General features: G+C 38.8%; 1 protein-coding gene across 13 annotated transcripts in view; it reads left to right on the plus strand.

Moving 5' to 3' along the window:
- Nucleotides 1-19,009, plus strand: part of GRIP1 (glutamate receptor interacting protein 1) — a 314,452-nt gene that overhangs the window by 286,679 nt on the left and 8,764 nt on the right. For 8 of the 13 annotated variants that reach the window (XM_064655739.1, XM_064655746.1, XM_064655733.1 and 5 more), the window contains 10 exons: nt 1,297-1,366; nt 1,616-1,761; nt 5,917-6,061; nt 7,113-7,252; nt 7,426-7,614; nt 10,231-10,384; nt 12,451-12,651; nt 14,973-15,084; nt 15,229-15,273; nt 17,714-17,947. In XM_064655739.1, the coding sequence (XP_064511809.1) occupies nt 1,297-1,366; nt 1,616-1,761; nt 5,917-6,061; nt 7,113-7,252; nt 7,426-7,614; nt 10,231-10,384; nt 12,451-12,651; nt 14,973-15,084; nt 15,229-15,273; nt 17,714-17,947 (1,436 nt within the window). Of the gene's footprint in view, nt 1-1,296; nt 1,367-1,615; nt 1,762-5,916; nt 6,062-7,112; nt 7,253-7,425; nt 7,615-10,230; nt 10,385-12,450; nt 12,652-14,972; nt 15,085-15,179; nt 15,370-17,713; nt 17,948-19,009 lie in introns of those variants that run through there. The other 5 variants (XM_064655737.1, XM_064655747.1, XM_064655744.1 and 2 more) reach the window with 4 other exon arrangements.

Genomic DNA, 19,009 nt, shown 5'->3' on the forward strand with positions numbered 1-19,009 from the left:
ACGTGGACCACCTCTTGGCCAGAGCAGCTGTAGTGGCACACTTCCCAGTGGTAGACAGCATGTGCCACACAGTTGTCTTTCATCACCCACAAGTTCTAAGCCCACTGCTTACCATATCAGATCTTCAGTGCAGTCTTCTGTCAGCAAATGGAAGAACCCCACAAAACAGTGCATTCAGTGAAGCCACTCCAAGAAACAGTCCTCTGGAAGCAGTCAGTAGTTGTTGTCTTCTTCTGGGATAGTTAATTGCTTCCTATGCAATCAAAAGTCAAGCAAAATTGCTGAGTGAATTTCCTGGCCAAGGGAAACTTGTCAAATATTTTTTCACAAGTCAGTAAAGAATTGCAATGACTGGCATTGAAGAGCAGAGCATCCTTTTAACCATGAGGGACAGATAGAAGATTAACAGTTAATGTTGGATACTTCAAAAAAGAGATGAGTTAGGTGTGCAAAGAGAAGAGTGGTGGGGGGTTTTACTAAATTGATCATTGCTGGAATTCCAGTGCTTATAGTAGGTATCCCCAGTACAAAGATGGGAAAAATCTACAATGCTTAAGGCCCAGCAGCAGTATAGGGGGACAAGGTTACTCAACAAAAGAGGCACATGTTTACTTTGAGGAAGCAAGCATCCGTGTGATGTAAGCTACATCTGTGCAAACATGATAACTCTGCATCAGCCCAATGATATGTGTCACCACTATCCACAGCATCTCATTTATTGTGAAGTATATCTCTTCTCACCGAGGAATCATTACCAAATTTGTACCTCTGCCTTAAGCACTGGGTGGGACAGAAGTGGATGTGAAGAACATGGGTTGGCCCACTCTACATATTTTACCAGAGCAGCTCTGTAGGTCAGAGATATAATAAAACAAGATCTGTTCTGGCAAAGGATCATCATTAGTGCTTATGCTGAAAAGTTCTACTAACAGAAAATCTTCCTTATGTGTTATAGCTACACAGTGTTTTATGATAGATCATTGGAGCTGTACTGTGATATCATCACATGGTTCAGTCCTGGTCTATCCCAAAATTCAGACACATCAGACTAAGTGTATTTTGTACCAGTCACTGTAATTCTGGAATTTTCTAATTTTTGAGTCTTAGTAATGCAGTCCTACTAATATGTTGCTGATGTTTGTTTTATTATATGTATGTTTTATTATATAATTTAGAGGAAGGGAAGGAATATAATACAGGTAGATAATGTGTATGAAGTGTTGACTTATGGACATAATTAGCTCGTCTGCATATCTAGAAATAAAAACAAATGCTTGTATGTATTCTTTATTACAGCTCCATCCAGCAGAAAACCAGGGGACCCTCTGGTTATTTCTGATATCAAGAAAGGAAGCGTTGCTCACAGGTAAGACAATCAGTAAAAATCTGTTTCTGTTGTGTAACCAGCCAGATTCAAGTTAAACAGAGGGAGATTGTAAGAGATGCTTTTTTTTGTTTGTTTGTAAAAAACAGTTAAAAATTTAAAGTCCAGTGTATTAAGAAATAATAGTTTTTAAAAATCCATCTCCTTTCTAAAATAATGTTCATACCTTCTAAAATACCTTTTCTTGTAATATTACTAGACTTTCATGTAAGCTTGTTCATTTGTTCACAGGACTGGGACACTTGAACTGGGTGATAAGTTGCTTGCAATAGATAACATTCGACTTGACAATTGCTCAATGGAAGATGCTGTCCAGATCCTTCAGCACTGTGAGGACCTTGTAAAGTTAAAGATCCGCAAAGATGAAGATAATTCCGGTATTAGCAATGAGCAGAGTCTTGTGTATTTTCAGGAGTTTTAGAACATGGGGGTTTTCTTTTACATTTAAGTTTTAGCAAAATGTTTTTTCTAAATATGTCTGGTTTATGCTAATAATAACCAGAAAATGTCACCTAAAAAGAATTTTAGTGGTATATAAAGTTTTGAATTTTCTCACTGGCTATACTGCATGCAGGAACTGCACTGCAGAATGGGGTCTTCAGTTCTCTGGAAAGGGAGTTTCCCCACATGTGCAGCCATATAAAGTTGATCTGTTTCTTATCAGAGTATTGAGATTTTCTCTGCTTTTAACGTTGGAATCATGGTTATCAAAGCATGCTTTGTCCATAAACTTACAAATTTGTTTTCAGTATGACTGTTCACATGCTTAAAGGTAAGTAGTACTTTACATGCTGTGCTGAATAGCTGATGGAGGAGCCATGTCTGATCAGCCCAGTGGAAGTAAAGGACCTGACATAATTTTGCACACCTGGAGATAATAAAGTGAGTTCTGTTATGCATTGTAGTGGCAAAGGAAGTAAGACAGTTATAAATACTATTACTGCTGGTAATTTGTATTACAGTGTTACACAAAAGCATGAACTGTGGATTCACTTCTCTTTAGCTCTATACAATTTACAACAAAAAGGCACAACCTGCCACACTTTATTGTTTGAAATCAAGTGCAACTGTTGAACCAGTGTTTAGAATTGCATTATAACTCTTTTTTTTCCTTTAATTGCTTTTGAAAGCAAACTAAGTATCTTCTCTGTATGATCAGTATAAAGCAAAGGCAGATGCATTTGGTACCTTGTGCAAATTGGCTTTCAGAAGTAAATTTTGATCAAGGAAAGTGAACTGCCAATGCTTGGCAGGATATTGTGGTTAGCTCCCTGCAGATGATGAGGTGGGATTGGCTACACATAGTTGGTCCATCTTGGACAGAGGTTGTTCAAACTGACCATGGGCTATACATCCCAAGGGATACCTCACTGACAGTTTCTTTGCCAAACTGAACCAGGTATGTTATGATAAGCAACCTGCAACTACATTTGCCAGAAGATTGACAGGAAGGAAGTTTTGCTTTTTCTCCTGCACAAGAGGATTTTTTCAACTGTTCCTGGTACATAGGATCCCTCCTTCAAATTCTTCCCCTCAACTGGGAGACTCTCATTATCAGCCTGCAGAGAAATTACCAAAGACCATAAGAGAGGAGCATGATTTAGAGCCATGTAGAAGAAGTAGTAATTTCTCCCACACTTCTGTTTTTCCTTCCTCTGCTATCTCTCCAACTCCTCCCCTCCTCCCTTCTCCAGACAGTTGTATGTGTCTCAGAGCTGTGTTCCTCAGAGCCACTGTGCAGGTGAGGCCAGCAGCAGGGTAGTACATGTCATGTGCTCCCCAGACTGTGCTGCTCTTTGCCCTTTTCACTGTATTGGTCAGATGTTAACTCTGAAGAGCACGAGACTAGTGAACAGAGCAGAGGCATTGTATCACAGGAAAGGAAAGGTGGAAAATCTCAAAACCATGAGACCCACAACCATGGTAGTTTGATTATATTTCCTCCACAGATGGAGATATGTTTTCAGCAGTTTTTCTCTTCTCTATTTTTATTGCCAGCTTCCCAAACAGAACAATTTTATCTCCTGGTTAACCTAATGGCTACCACCTTTTCTTGAATATCAGCGTTCTTTGCTTTCATTGCAAAATTGGCCTTTATGGTGGATTCAGGCCACATTGGATAGCTCACATTGCTGCTGCCTGGAGAGCACTGAAAGAACACCATAGCATTCTGCCGTTAATTTTCTGACCTACAGCTAACCAGAAAACAGACATAATGGCTATTACCTTTTCAATTATCATGGAGGGTTACTTTTCATCCTTCAGTTGAAGTCTTGTACCATGTCAGTGCCACACCTGCATAAACAGTACCAGCATTAGATCCCAGGGGATTTGTGGTTGTTCCATAAATGCTTTTAGCAGCAAGGATGAGCTGCCATTCTTCTGCTGTACAGTGGCAGCATGCATGCTAGCCCACTCTATGCCAGCCAGAGGCTTCCAGTGCGGTCTTGGGAGTTGGGTGCTTCTGGAAAGAGCATGTCAGATAAAGTGCTGTTGGTGTAAACTGTGCCAAAACACTGATGACAATGCCTCAAGTAGGCATGAAAATCCCAGTATTTTTTGCTGAATAAACACCACTAGTTCTCCTCTGCTTTGATTCTCTGTGTGTACCATTTTCTTTATGTGAATAGCAAGGAAGAAATAGATCGGAGTTGGGGTGGGGGGAAGCTAAAGAACTAAATGTTCTGAAAATTGCGAAGAAACAAAGTGGCTCCAAAGCTATTAGTCTTTCTCCATCTCTGCTTAAGTACTGTGTTCAGTATTAGAAGAAAGAAACTTTGAACCTTTGCTAGTGATGTAGGTATCTTTCTTCCTTTTAAAGCCTTTCTATCTACAGGAGCAGAAATGGGAACATATGAATTTTCTAACTTGTCTCAGTTTTAGTAACATTTACAGAATGTGCATCCTAGACATTTTCCGCATTCACTGAACTGCTCAAAATGTCATTACCCACAGATCTAGGAAAATTTGCCCACCAGACCAGTCATCCTGGCTGAATACCAATATCATAACATGAGCAAGAAAGCATTTGTTATTTTGACCTGAGAATATGGCATTTTAAATTTTAAATATTACTTCAAAACTCAAAGATGCTGCAGTTGATTACTCTCCTGCTGTGATTTTTATTAATAATACGTAAAGAGCATGCGCTATATAAATACAGGCACCTTTCTTGATGATGCAACAGCTATTGAGTATGGTTTAAGGAAATACATTATATTTAAGCTTACCCAGTGACGTATTCTTTTCCAGTTCTTATGATTGTTTGGTGAGCCTAAAATTTCAAAAGAATTCAAATATCTTCATGCAATATAATGAAGTAATATCTAATGGAGTTATTATTCAACTTAGTTGATAATTCAGTATTCAGAAGCTATTTTTGATTCTGTTTCAAAAAGCTTAAAACATGTCCATCAAAACTATGAATTCTTTTACTAACACAGCTGCCCATCTTATAATGACTTTTGACTTGCCAGAATTCTTTTAAGGAAGTTTGGGTTTAAAGCTTTTGAATTACCTTTAATTCTAAATACTTCCTATTCAGTTCAAGAAACAGCTGAGTATCAGTATTTATACAATAGTAGTAACTTGCCTTTTCCCAAATAATGTGACCTTGCAGCAAAGAAGGCCGACAGCCTCCTGGTCTGCGATAGGCAGAGCCCGGCCAGGAGGTCAAGGGAGGTGATCTTTCCCTTCTACTCAGCATCAGTGAGAGATTTCAGGAGTGCTAGGGCTAGTCCCTGGGCTCCCCAGTATAAGAGAGACATGGACATATAGTGGATGAGGTGCAGCAAAGAGTCACAATGATGATGAAAGGGCTAGAGCATCTCTCCTCTGAGAAAAGACTGGGGGAGATGAGACCACTCAGCCTGGAGAAGAGAAAGCTGAGGGGGATCTTATCAGCATGTATGAACGTCTGAAGGGAAGATGTAAAGCAAACAGAGCCAGGCTCTCCTCAGTGGTGCCCAATGACAGGACTAGGGGCAATGAACACAAACTGAAACACATGAGGTTCTGTTTGAACATCAGGAAACACTTTTTACTTCGAGAGAAACCAAACATTGGCACGGGTTGTCTAGAGAGGTTGTGGAATCTCTACCCTTGGAGCCATCCAGAGCCATCTGGACACAATCCTGGGCAACTAGCTGTAGTTGGCCCTGCTAGTGCAGGGAGTTGGCCAAGATGGCATCCAGAGGTCCCTTTTAACTTCAGTCATTCTGTGATTTTGTAACAAAATAGCCTGAAGTTACATTTTAATGGGAAAGAAGATCTAAAGATTTTAAACAGAGTAAAATTTAGTCTTAATAGAATGAGGCAAGATTTTCTGGTGGCTTGTGTCCAGGTTTTGGCAATAAAAAAGAAATTGACAATAGATATTTTTTTTCAAAATAATAGAATATGGTTGTGAAATGTATCTGAAATGTAATCCTTTGAAAATGTTGTTTGATTACCAGTCACTAGACTGAATGTGCTATTTTTTTCATTCCCTCTTTCATAAGAAACCAATTGCATCCCCTTGGCATTTATTACAGATGAACAGGAGAGCTCTGGAGCAATTATTTATACTGTTGAGCTCAAGCGCTATGGTGGGCCTCTTGGAATTACAATTTCTGGTACTGAAGAGCCCTTTGACCCCATAATCATTTCCAGCCTTACAAAAGGAGGATTAGCTGAAAGGTAAATTGGAAAGCAAATTATTTTTAGATGTTTCAAGATAAAGATTTGTTTTGTTTACCTGAAGATGCTAATTTTTATAGCTTAGAAATTTGTTTTTTTAATAATTATCCAAATCTGACTTTATAATCTTTTTGCTGTTGTTTTTTGATCATTGCCAAGCTCAGGAGCATGAGCGATATCTTAACAGGATGTACGTGTATATACTGTACAAGGCAGAGCAGAGAATTGCGGTTCTTATTATAAATCGCCAAGGAAATACTAATCAATCAAACTGCTCAGTCACAGGAACATTTTAGCAGCCTTTTAAAACCAATAGCCTTGTACAGTATAATAAGTGAGGAAAGCACTTCATGTGTCTAAGTTTATCTGAACTTGTCATATACTTATCTGCCACTGCAATCTGTATGTGCGCTTTCATACACCATAGCAAGCATTATCAGAGGAGCAAAAGTTCTCCTTGTGGTAAGTGATAGAGAATAATGAAAATGGTAAGGTTTTCTATCACCTGTTATTTCTAAGATTGGTTGAGTCATTCAAACTGGCACCTTTGGTGGTGGTTTCCCAGAGAACTTACAGCACACATGATACTATGCACAGCCAGAACCCAGTGTGTTTACACAAAAATAATTTGTTTTCCTTTCTTGATTGACCCATCCTGAAAGCCACGTTGTTGAAATAGCTGGTTACTTGCTCACAACACTTTTGTTATGTTGTGAGACTTTCAGAAACTTGACTCATTTCAGAGCCTAGTGAGCTGTCTGAGGTTGCTCTTAAACAAGTGGGCTGCAATGAATATCATCTACAGGTGATTAACTCAACTGTCTCAGTAACAGAAATCAATATCTTCATGCCTCAGCTCTGCTATTGTCACTACAACAAAGGTGACTTGCTTCAAGCATTTCTAACAAAAGAATTATTCTCTAACACAGCTATAAAAGCAAAAAGAAAGAAAGGAAGGGAGTTAGAGCTTTCATGCTCCAAATATGCAAAGAAATTGCCTTTGTTGCTTTTTATGCTCTCTTCTCAGTGTTTTACTTCTCTCTTATTTTAGGACTGGGGCAATTCACATAGGAGACAGAATCCTTGCCATAAATAGTAGCAGTCTGAAAGGAAAACCTTTGAGTGAAGCCATTCATTTATTACAGATGGCAGGAGAAACTGTCACCTTGAAAATCAAGAAGCAAACAGATGGTGAGTGTGTGGCCAAGGGTACCATCAGTGGTCCTTAATGCGTGTGTTATTACAGATTAACAAGCATTTAAGCCATCTATGGAAAAGTATTGTGTCAGTAATAAAAAGCAGATTCTTGGAACTGCAGTAAAGCAATGACCACCACCAGCCCTTTTTTTTTTAATCCTATTCAGCTACCAGTCCCAAGAAATTTTCTGTCCCTGTGGGTCACATGAGTGAACTGAGCGATGCTGAAGATGAAAGCTCTGCTGCACAGAAATCTGGCATGCTCTCGGACGTCTATTCCGCTACAGTCCCAAGTGTTGACAGCGCAGTAGAGTCGTGGGATGGCTCTGGTATTGATACCAGCTTTGGAAATCAAGGTACTATAAGGAATGCAGTTGACATTTAAAGTAGGAATTATTGCCTTCATGGCTGACCTTCCTTTGCCCTAAAGAGAACTTTCTATCTGTACTAACTTTAAACTCTGTACTTTGTAATGTGCTGCTGTCTCATTATGACCATACACCGCACCAGGCAGCATGATTTCTTGCACTTGGCTGGCCTCAGATTTACTCTTTCATGAGGATGTGATGTGTTACAAAGCATTTATCAATACATTAACAGGCTTTTGTTAGCTTTACTGACATCTGAATAGCCTGGTCCATAGCTCATCCACAACTAAATGAGCTTATCCTTCAAAGACAGATCAATGCAAGGCACAGAACACTCTGGAGATGTTCATGAATTTGATGCCCATATGCAGTTAATTTTTAAGTGCCAACAGATTTATTATAAACTGATGAAGGGGAACATGAGTCATTGCTTATGATTTGTAAATCTTTTGCTTCTTCCTCATTCCTGCAGAATTGACATCTAACTTTCAGGTGTTGAAAACAATCATTCTATTTAAAAACATGATTTTCCATAATGATATTTTTTCTACTTCTGTTTGACTATGGTTTTAGATAAGCTTTTCAAATAATCTTAGTTTCTAACACATGTTTATTTAGGCAGTGAGGGATACAGACATCTTGTAATATTCTTGATAACAAGAAAAATAACTTACATGCAGCTTCAGTGTTTTATTTGACTCTTTTTAAAAATTTTACTTCCCTAGTAAAGCATGTATTCCCACCACCTGGCAGGTATTTGAACAGGTAGATCCTTACCTCAAATAATTTTTTCACTGAAGTTAGAGTTTGGATGAATTTTCCCCCTTTTCTGTTTTTAGCTGTGTTGGTCAATTTATCAAAATAAGTCATGTTAGATTTTGTTCTGATATTTTTAAATTCTAAGGAGAAATATTGCTGAAAATGTGCCAGAACAGTAATTCTCATTTCCTGGGTGAATTGATGATATTTGGAGCAAATTGTTCAACTGTGGAAAGGATTGAGGCCCAGAATGCTTTCCAAAGTCCTGATGATTCAGGTGCCATGCCAAAACTAAACCAGTATCTCAAAGCAGATTTTTTTTAAACTCCCTTGAAAAAATCAACCCAGACTTGGCTGGATACATGGTACTTCTGCTAAACAGCCTGAGAGTAAACAGATTTGTGCCTTTATCCCTTGCTGTGGTGGTGGCTCACATTTCTAATAAAGTTCATTCTGTCTTGACCTGTTAAACTGAGTTTGGCTTTTCTCCAAACTTTTCTTGGCAATAAGCACAGGATGAGAAAATTGAGGAGTTTGGGGGATGTTTCTGGAGCACCAGATAATGCTTTATCCTATTTGTTACCAATTTAATGCTGGTGAGCTATCTTTTCTCTTCTTGAATTAATACCCCATTTTGTACATTTGTCTTAATGTGTCTGCATTACTAATCTGGAGCCTACCCCTCACAGCAGTCACATCTTTGCAACCAAAACCCTTCCTAGAATCTGGGAGTTTGTTAATGTCTGCCAATTAGCTGGAAAATGCACACAACTGTGTAGTTACATGGGATTTGAGGGAGACAGGTCTAGACTGATTTATGAAAGCAAATTACCCTCTTTAGAGGAGTGGCAGCAGTGCTAGTTGTTAGTCATCAACAAAATAGAACTTTCTAATCCAATATGCATATCAAAAACCAGCAACTATAGAGCTCAAAAAGGAATACATCAATATGAAGGATATTATATATGTGTAATATTCAGCTCTACCATAATGGATTTTACGTACTAGATCAGGATCAGCTTGTGACCATTTGATCTGTGTGTTCTTGATAACATCAGTGGGAAGCTGGTTCCTACTTGGAATTCAAAGTATACCTAGTTCTGTTAAAGAAACACTATTGAAGTAATACTTGCTTTGCATATATGATAAAAGCACCCAGAAATAAACTCCTCAGGTATAAAGGCCATCTAATGCCACTTACACAGCCTTGAGATATTTGGAAATGGGTGATAGAGAAATCAAGAAACCTTGCTTTCTGCAAGGTGAGCTTTCCAGGGCCGTATATTGGTCCTGGGAATGTGTACCCAGGACCATTGTGAGACAGGCCTTTTCTGAACTCTCAGAGCCCTTGTAAAAAGGGTATGTAAAAAGTCAAGTTCGTGGGATTTTTTAATGCATTTTTGAAAACTCTTTTTTTTTTCAATAAATCTAAAGCACATTTTTCATAATAACTTAAATTTTGGGCATGTTGCGCATGACCATGTTAACACATTTTAGCACATCCATAACATGGGATATATTCACTAGTATTCAATCTAGGATGTCAAATGGAAATTGATAAATTGTGGCAATGTCTAGAACTAAACATAGAAGCAGCTGAGACATAAACAGTAGAACAATGTTAGATATATTTAAGTTTCTGCTTTCAGTGGACTTTCACAGGAGAAGCTCTAGAGCACACCTAATTCCAGACATAATTCAGATCATAAATAATCTGACTACAACTGCAAGAACAAAAAAGGTAACAATGATGAATCCACAAGTTCTAGAGAACCCCGCTTCAGAGATGTGCTTGTCTGTCATTACAACATATGCAGTGCTGTAAATATAGAATTCATCTTTTAGGACACACCTATCAGGCTTCAGGATACAACTTCAATGCCTATGAATGGAGGAGTCCTAAACAGACTAGTTTGTCCCCTCCAAGCAAACCACGAAACCACCCATTTCATGATACAGGACTGGGTGATGAGGAATGGGATCGACCTACAGCAAGCAAGTAAGTTCCCATATGAGTTTCTGTTTTCTGATTTGCATCAACCCTGAGATTAGCTGAGCTGGTTAGAGCATGGTGCTAATAATGCCAAGGTTGTGGATTCAATCCCTGTATGGGTATTTACTGAAGAGTTGGACTTTAAAGATCCTTGTGGGTCCCTTCCAACTGAGAATACTCTGTGATGTTATACTGTGGTATCTGGAGGTTGTGGTATATGGTAATATTTGCTGGACAGCCTTGTCCAATTCCCGTTGATACATCGTTCACCAGTACTGCCTTTATCACCTTCGGGAAATGAATGGACACGTACCGGAGCTGTCAGTTTGAATCAGAGATGTAAATAGACATGTTATAAGTGCACATCTGCATCAGTGCCCCAAATTAACACTTAACTGCTGGAATGAAATTATGTTTTTCTAATGAAGCTATAAGAGCTCTTCCTTTAAATATGAGATACAGTATACTTCATGAAACTTATTAGGGTAGATTAGTGATCTTTATGGAGGATTATGATGCCAAAACCAAGGCATATATTTATTTTGAGTTACTTCAGCCTAAAAAAAACCAGTATTTATCTCTTAAAAATAAGCAAACAAAAAAATTAGGGCATTTCCCTGGGCAAGCTTCAGAAAAAATCTGATCTATTTTCCACTCCACAGAAATAAGCCTACAAATAATGTGGTTAAAGACAACTGGCATGTTAATCTTATGTCTTCCATAAAAATTCATTTTGGTTTGGGCAAAGAAGCAAGAATTCTTCTTCCATAAATGTTTGAGACATCCACAGTGATTCAGTAGGAGAAAAAAGTGATCCATCTTGTCCAAAGCTATGATAGTTTGCCATGCATTTATTACTCCTCTTCTGAGAAGTAAATCTTCTTTTCAGTTAATTTCTCTGCGGACAAGAGAACTTTCTGAGGGAAGAATTCTTACTTGACAATTATTGGAGATAGTGAAAGACCCAAATGTCTCTTATTTTCCTATTCTAAGGTTGATCATTAGTGGAACCGCTGCAGAGGCTTGGGTAATTCCAGCTAAAAAACAGTTCTTCCTCAGATGTGGGAAGACATGCATCACAGTTAGAGAGATTTCTGTACTTTTTGTACCCATCCTCAGGATCTGCAGGCTTGCATGTCCTTCATGAGAAATAACACTTTCTTGGTGTACCAGCACAATGAGCCTGAAATCCCAATCTGTGAAAATTCAAGCTGAGTACTAAAGAAAACCTTTCTGATGCCTATAGAAACAGACTGGAGAAGTAAATCCATAAGGTCCAGTCTGTAACCTTTGAAATACAAATCAAGGCAAAGTTTAGATGCTGCTTTCAGAATCTGAATGACAAATCTTCTGATACAGCTGATTGCTCAGTGGCATTTTCTCTGGAGACAAGCTTGGCAAGAATGATTACTAAGATCTGGACAAGCGTGAACTGTCAGTCCATATCCAGCTCCTTTGGTTCCTTCTGGCCAGAACCACACTAGAAGTTTTCATAGGCTAGTAGTGGACAGTGTTTACTAAAGGAAATTAAGATAGCTTTCTTCATACTGCCCATTCTTGGTAACCTAATGTCTTTAATATCAGCATCTTTATCTGCAGTTAAAGTCCATATTTTGTTTCGCAAATGAGATGCAGCCAAAGATTCCAGAACACCTACTGTTTTGCAGCTGTGTAAGTAATGGGCTGAAAAAGCTGATGAGCAGTGAATCAGGAAGCTGGATTCTAAAATACAGAATTTGAAAATCAAAAGCATGTATTCTATTACCATTTTAAGGCACTGTTCAGCAGAAAGTATGCACATTAAAGAGTCTTGTTCTGCTTGTCAGTTTGACTTACTCTTGACAGTAAATTACAAATTAAAATAATGGTTATTTTAACCCTGTATCTAAAATGGATTGTGCCACATCTGATGATGTTCCTATACCAAGTGCTGGACTGTTTGAGAAGAGCACATCTGTTCTTCCAGCCTGTTACAAGGATCCCCAGAAAAGCACCTCTTCTAGTTCTAGCTAGGCAAGTTATTTTCTTCTCTAACACTAGAAAGTAATTTTTCTTACCTTTATTTTGTGTAGCACAGCATCCAAGAATATATGGCAACCGAAGGAGACTGAGACATCAGGAGAGAATCAAGAAAACCATTTAAAGCAAACTTCTTTAGAAAGATCAGGTGGAGAGAGCACCAGGAGCATGAAGAAGGAGGGCAAGATGTGGAAAGGTGCCTCTGGAGGGCAAAGGAAAGGTGGGGGACAGCTGGAAGAGTGGAATACATCCAGGTAGGAAAACAAAAAGTGCACAAAAGCGAGATCCAGCTGGGCTGAGGCAGAGATGGGTGGTGGGGGGCCTGAGAGGAGAGAGAAAGAAAGGAAGAACAGTTGAAATGAGAAAAACAGGGTAAAAGCAGAAAACACCACATTAACCTGCCGTTGAGGGACAATGAAATTTCAGTGGGCAAGCAAATGAAACCAGAGAGCTTAAACTGCTCTGTAGCCTGGTGTCTACCTATCACTGCCAGGTAGGACAAGTCTGTTACAGTTCCTGCTCCAGAGATAATGTTTTACGCATTAAAACAATACTTACAGGAATGAGTCTGCCATATCCTAAGACGTCCTATCACCTTCTGATTTAAAAAGAAAAATTTGTCTCTCATATGGCAATAAGAACCAAATCATAGACACCTATGTCTTTATTATCTGTCCTACTACATTTCCTTCAGCATCTTTAGGCATCCGAACTTTAAGTCATATATCATATGACTTAAAATCAATCTCTCATGTTTCAGATAAAAAAGCAGTTTCGATGAGAAATTATTTTGGTACCTCTTTTGGCTTTTGGTGCAGTAGCTCAGCTACAAATTACTCATGTGACTGTAACGAAGATGCAAAAGTTGAGATTTCACACATCAGGTGACAAGCCTCAGAAAAAGGGCAAAAGAGGAGATGAGAGCAGAAGAAGAAATTGCTTCAGCTGAGAGGTCCAGATGTATAGGCATCATGATTTCATATTTCACAGAAGTCAGAGAAGAAACGGACCTCCTGTTCTAGGAAATCCAGACTTGCTGTCCCAGACAGTTGCCTCAAATTATCGTATTCATTAGCTCAAGTTCCATTTGATAGTGTGCAGTGTAACAGGAGATATTGTAATGGATAAATTAGTCTACATTCAACATTCACTATTGAACGAAATACTTAGATTTATTGAAAGAGCACATTTCAGAAGTCGAGGATCGTTCTAAAATCATGTTTTAAATACTTTCTTATCTTGCCTGGGAGGAATTGCATCTGTGATCTGAGTAGGTATTCTCACCATTACTGTATCTATTGCAATATCTTAGAAGAGACACTGATGCTAGGTGGAGAATCATTGCAACAAGAGATTGAAATGGCTGACCATTGTCTGCTTGACTGACTGCAGCTGTAAGAAAGCATCTCTGAGGCAGAGTATCTGTGTGAAGCATTCAAGCTGTCGTCCCTTGTGCTGGGCAATTGTTCTATTTAAAAGCTATTCTGTAAACAGTTACATTCATGCTGTTCTCGGTAACACATTGTTTGTCAAGCAAGGCCTCAGATGCTTCCATAATAGTGTTTGCTCTGTTTATGTGCTGTTTAGCACCACTAGCTGCAATCCATGAGCAGCTGCTCCAAAGAAACAGCTTGCTGCCACCAAAAGGGCGAATTGTCATTCCTTCCTTCCTCATCCTTCTTCCCCTGTGCCTTTCACATAATCAGCCCTCTCCCATGCAGCAGCTCTGATGTTTGTGTGAACCTTTATTGAGCTGCTTCCCCTTGCCAAAAAAACCTCCTGCTTCTTCCCCTGTATGCACACATACACTGTAGTGGTTTTGCTTTGGGCTGTGTTGCTGCAGCCCAGAGTTGGCATTTTTTATCAGACCTCACTTGCTGAGCAACTTCCCTAACATCACTGTCACCAACATCTGCTCAAGAGTGCTTGTAATAAGGCTTTGGTGCATTTATGAAACACCAGAGACCTAAGTTTCCATACAAGACAGTTGCATCCCTGAAAGTTTCTCTGTGTTTATGTATGAAATTATTGGAGCGATTTATATTATGGCAGTCAGGTGGCTTAAACTCATAATGATAAATGCAGCTTAGGCTGAAGGAATCAGGTAAAAAGCACCACCGTCCCTCTTTGGCAAAACACTATTTAAAAAAAATGAGGAGTCTTTCAATATTGCCTGGGAGAAGTCTGTGAAGTTGAAAGGTTTTATTGCAAATATTTGTTGCACGGAGCAGCTCTGCACACAGCTACTGGTTGATTCATCAATTTTCATAGGGAGGTCCCAGTTTCAATCCAGTAAAAACATGTATTGAATTGTTCTTGGAATCCATTTATCTCCTTACTGAACAACTCGCTGCTCAGATCCTGCCAGCTGCTAGTGACTGCCAGGTTATGAGAAGGCTTGTCTGTCATGTGCTCTGCATGTCCATCCGGCCTCTCCTGATCAGCGACTCTTCCCCACTCTCCTGCATAACGTTCTGTCATTCAAGTTGCAATCTGTGGCAAGGCACGTGTATAATATATATTTTTAGAGGGAAAAAAAAGACCACATTTTTTTAACTTCTCATTGTAAATCTAGCTTCACAGGTACCCATGATAACACCGAGGCTGACCAGGAGGAAAATTTCTGGTCTCAGGCTCTGGAGGATTTAGAGACCTGTGGCCAGTCAGGAATTCTGAGGGAACTAGAGGTAGAAAAATCTTAACCTTTCTTTCCAATTATAGAGAAATATAATGGTTTTGGTTTGGTTGACATTCATTTTATTTTCTCCTTTTTTCTTTTAAGTTGCACTAATCACACCAATTCATTTAAAAGCTTTAACCCGTCTCCACAGGACAAGGCTGACAGGCGTCTGTGTTTGAGAAACATGACTCTCGTGGTACCTACCCTTTACCTTTATATTTTTGCTTGTGCAGCTGCCTCCCCTGCCCCTAACCAGAGCTGTTTTCTTTTGTACAATGCAACCAAAATTCTATAAACATGTTCACCCCAGTGCTTTTGACTTGCAGCTTCTGCTGTGCATAATCATCGATGCTGTCTGCAGAGGCAGCAAATGGCACAGACATTCTTAAGTGAGCATAACCTTCCTGCAGCTATGCATTCCGTTTTCTGACAGACGCTTCATGCAGCTTTTCTTAGCATGTTGTAGGTTGTCTTTTAAATTGAAACTTAATTTGATTAAGATGAACATAAAAGAAAATCAGCTTTTCAAATTGTTTACCTATAATCTTACCACTCTGAAAAAAAGAGAAGCTGCCAAATGTGAGAAATGTTCATTATACAGCGATTTCTTCACTATGTAACAAATTTTTACATTTCATTTTGAAGTTGATTGCAAATCTAACCATGCTTTATGTTAGATAGTGATGGGGGCAGAGGAGGAAGGAAACAGAGTAACTTTGAGTCTTTATTTTTATAATTATCTTTTCTCTAAGTTGTCTAATCAGAACAATTGAGATTATACTGCCACTTAGAGCTATGGAATAAAAGGTCCTAAAATATTTTCTTTTATGTTCTTTTAAATTCCCGGAGCTGCAAAACTGGCAGAATCTCATTTTCATTTTTATGTTACATAAAGTCCTTTAGCAGCCAGGAGGAATGTGAAAGGCATAACTGCGTGAAAGTTTTTCAGTTCAGATTAATTTACTTCTTCAGATTTACGGCTTTTGTATTGCATGTATAGGTAGCAAAATGTGATTCTCATTTATTTGTTATTGCAAACCAGAGAAATGTAGGAGAAAATGTTATACTGGTTTAATTACATAGTTAGATATGGTTCAGTACTGCAGGCTTCTCTTGCAGTTTTCAGTACTCAGAACATAATAAAAGGATATGGAAATAGATCATTCCAAAAGGGAAGTATGTCATTCATGCTGACCAGAATTCAGTTACTTCAACACGTTGAATTTTCCTCAGCCTTTCACAAAAGTGAAATTCAGAACTGTAGATGTTGTACCATTTACAGCATCACCTCATTGCACAACCCCCAGCTCTGAAAAGAAAGCCAGACCCATTCAATATGACAGGATGCTGAGAATGGCGATTCCTCTATTTTATGGAGTGCCATTGCGTAGTCAAGGACTCCTTATCATTTTTCATTTCAAGGTCTTCAGCCAAAGAGCAAAGAAGACTGTTGTTTGCCAAGTCCTCTAGATGCTTTTGCTCCATCAGGCAGTAATATCAGTCATTACTGAGGACAAGAGAGACTGTTGTGGCTACAGTCTATTATCTCATACTGAAAGTAGTGCTGGAGCTGGGAGAAAGAAGGGTGACGGACATGCTCACCAGAGTCATAAGCAAACATTTACTTGCTTGTTTTGCCCTTATTTTTTACTACTCATTTTCAAACAGGCTGCCTGCATCCAGTCCCAGTCAGAGCTCAGATTATCGTCTTTAAATTTCCCTTTTCATTTGTCCGTTGGAAGAGATAATAAATAGGAAATTCCGCATACCCTAACCCTACAGTGGCACCTCTGTACAGTGTCTGTGCTGGAGTGCATTTGCCTCCCATTCCCAGGAGCAGAAAATCTTTCACAAGGGAGGAGGCCCCTTGTTGTACATGGGTGCTTTTCATGTCAGTCCCTTCCACCCAGTGGATGAGGCGATTCCCATCATTGTGTTTCAAGACTTCATCCTCCATATATTCTTGCATCTAAAACAAAAGGCTAGCTTTTACTGAGATTAAAACCAGCACTGAGACAGGGGCCAGTATTAGCACTAAGCTAAGGCAGTCACTCTTGCAATATGCATGTCATGCAGAGTTTCTTTTCAGGCAGTGAGCTTACCTGCAATGAGTTTTCCCCAGCTTGGGGTGGTATCTGGGCATGCTCTCTGCCCATGATGACTCTAGAGCTGCCTGCATATTCTGCTGACTCACATTTTTTTACCTTGCACACACAGTCTGAATTGTAAATGCCTTCCTATAGCTCCAGTTCCAACAAATGCAATTATGCCACAACTTAAATGTGATTTTATTTATGTGTAAAATATTTTTAAAATAAGCAATTACACTACACACTCTTCAGTCTGCCAGGGGACTAGCTTACAAGCATAGTTGTTCTAGTGCTCAGTATTTTAGTTTGAAATGCCATCTGAAAACATTTGCCCATAGGGTTCATATATTGTTGTTGTGATTTGTTGTGGTCCTCTATTTTATAGTGACTTGCAAGCAGATTAAACATCTATCCTCTTGCCTTTTGCTGTGCCCTGAATGTTTGTGTTCTAACAAAGAATAGAGACATTTTTCCTACTGCTATGAATTAACCACTTACTTAACCCACATTCTCTGTTACAAATTAACCTGTTCATTAATGCTCTAGGCCACAATTATGTCAGGAAGTACAATGAGTTTGAATCATGAAAACCCACAACCTCGTAACCAGCTGGGAAGACAAGCCAGCTTCCAGGAAAGAAGTTCTGTAAGGCCACATTACAGTCAAGCTACTCGTAGCAACACATTGCCATCAGATGTGGGGAGAAAGTCCATGGTTCTGAGAAAATTTAAGCAAGAAATGAAAGAAATCATGTCACCAACTCCTGTGGAGTTACACAAGGTCTGTAATTTTTCTTCTGACAACTTTGAAATAATATATTCAGTACAGGGAATCTAATTATATGGCAACACAGTAAGCACTTTTTATAATGACTCCACAGATATAATTTGGGGGCCATGCATATTAGTTCTTACAAACACATTAATGATAGACCCTTGTGGGGGGAAACAAACAAATAAGATGCATCCTTGTCTACTATTTCATTTTACAATAAATCCTCAAAAGGCACTGCTCTTTTGAAAGGAACATCCAGTGGTAATTTGAATTGACAAGACCAATAACTCTTCTCTGCAAAATGTGTTCATTAAGAAAGCAAAGTTTAATTTTTAGAAAATACATTTCTTTAGAAATTACTCTTGAGGGTTTGGGGCTCCCATTGGTCTTTTTTCAAATTAACACTCATTTTGAATCAAATACATGAGACTTGATGTACATAATATAGAATGTTATTTCAAATTAGATATTGCTTCTTTTCTCTTTATAATTCCTTTGCTCTAAAAAGGATAAATAATCTTCAGTCTATGCAGCGTTTCACTGCTCAAGTCTGTTGAAATCACCTGGTGATATGAAGTGGCTCTGTACCCCAAGGAAGCACTGGATAAAGTATCTTTAGATGTGCACAGCAAATACCCTGCAAGTTTAAGTCTCAAGTCCAGAGAGGCCATAACAGAACCAATTTCCAAAACCTTGAGGGACATTATAATGCTGTTCTCCTTGATGGGAATGAGCATCTCATTTCCTGCACTCATCTTCCCATTAAAAGTCCGAGATCTTTCCAGGAGGCAGAAGCATGGAGAAATTTCATTAAGACATCACACGTGGCCATTCTCAAGAGATTTGGTTTGGTTTCTAGTCACTGCAGATTTGACTGAGTTGAGTTTGTAGTTCATTCAATTTAGTTCAGTAAAGTAAGGACTCACTGAGTATGGGATAAATGAATGTTTGTAGAAGGTAGTAGAGAATTGATCTCATATATGGTAAATGAATTCATCATCCATGTAAAGAACCAATAGGATGTGTTTAATGGTTTAAGCTATTCATATTTCCAGCTTGATGTGAAGT

The sequence above is a fragment of the Pseudopipra pipra genome, chromosome 5, assembly GCF_036250125.1.
Source record: "Pseudopipra pipra isolate bDixPip1 chromosome 5, bDixPip1.hap1, whole genome shotgun sequence".
NCBI classification, from domain to species: Eukaryota; Metazoa; Chordata; class Aves; order Passeriformes; family Pipridae; genus Pseudopipra; species Pseudopipra pipra.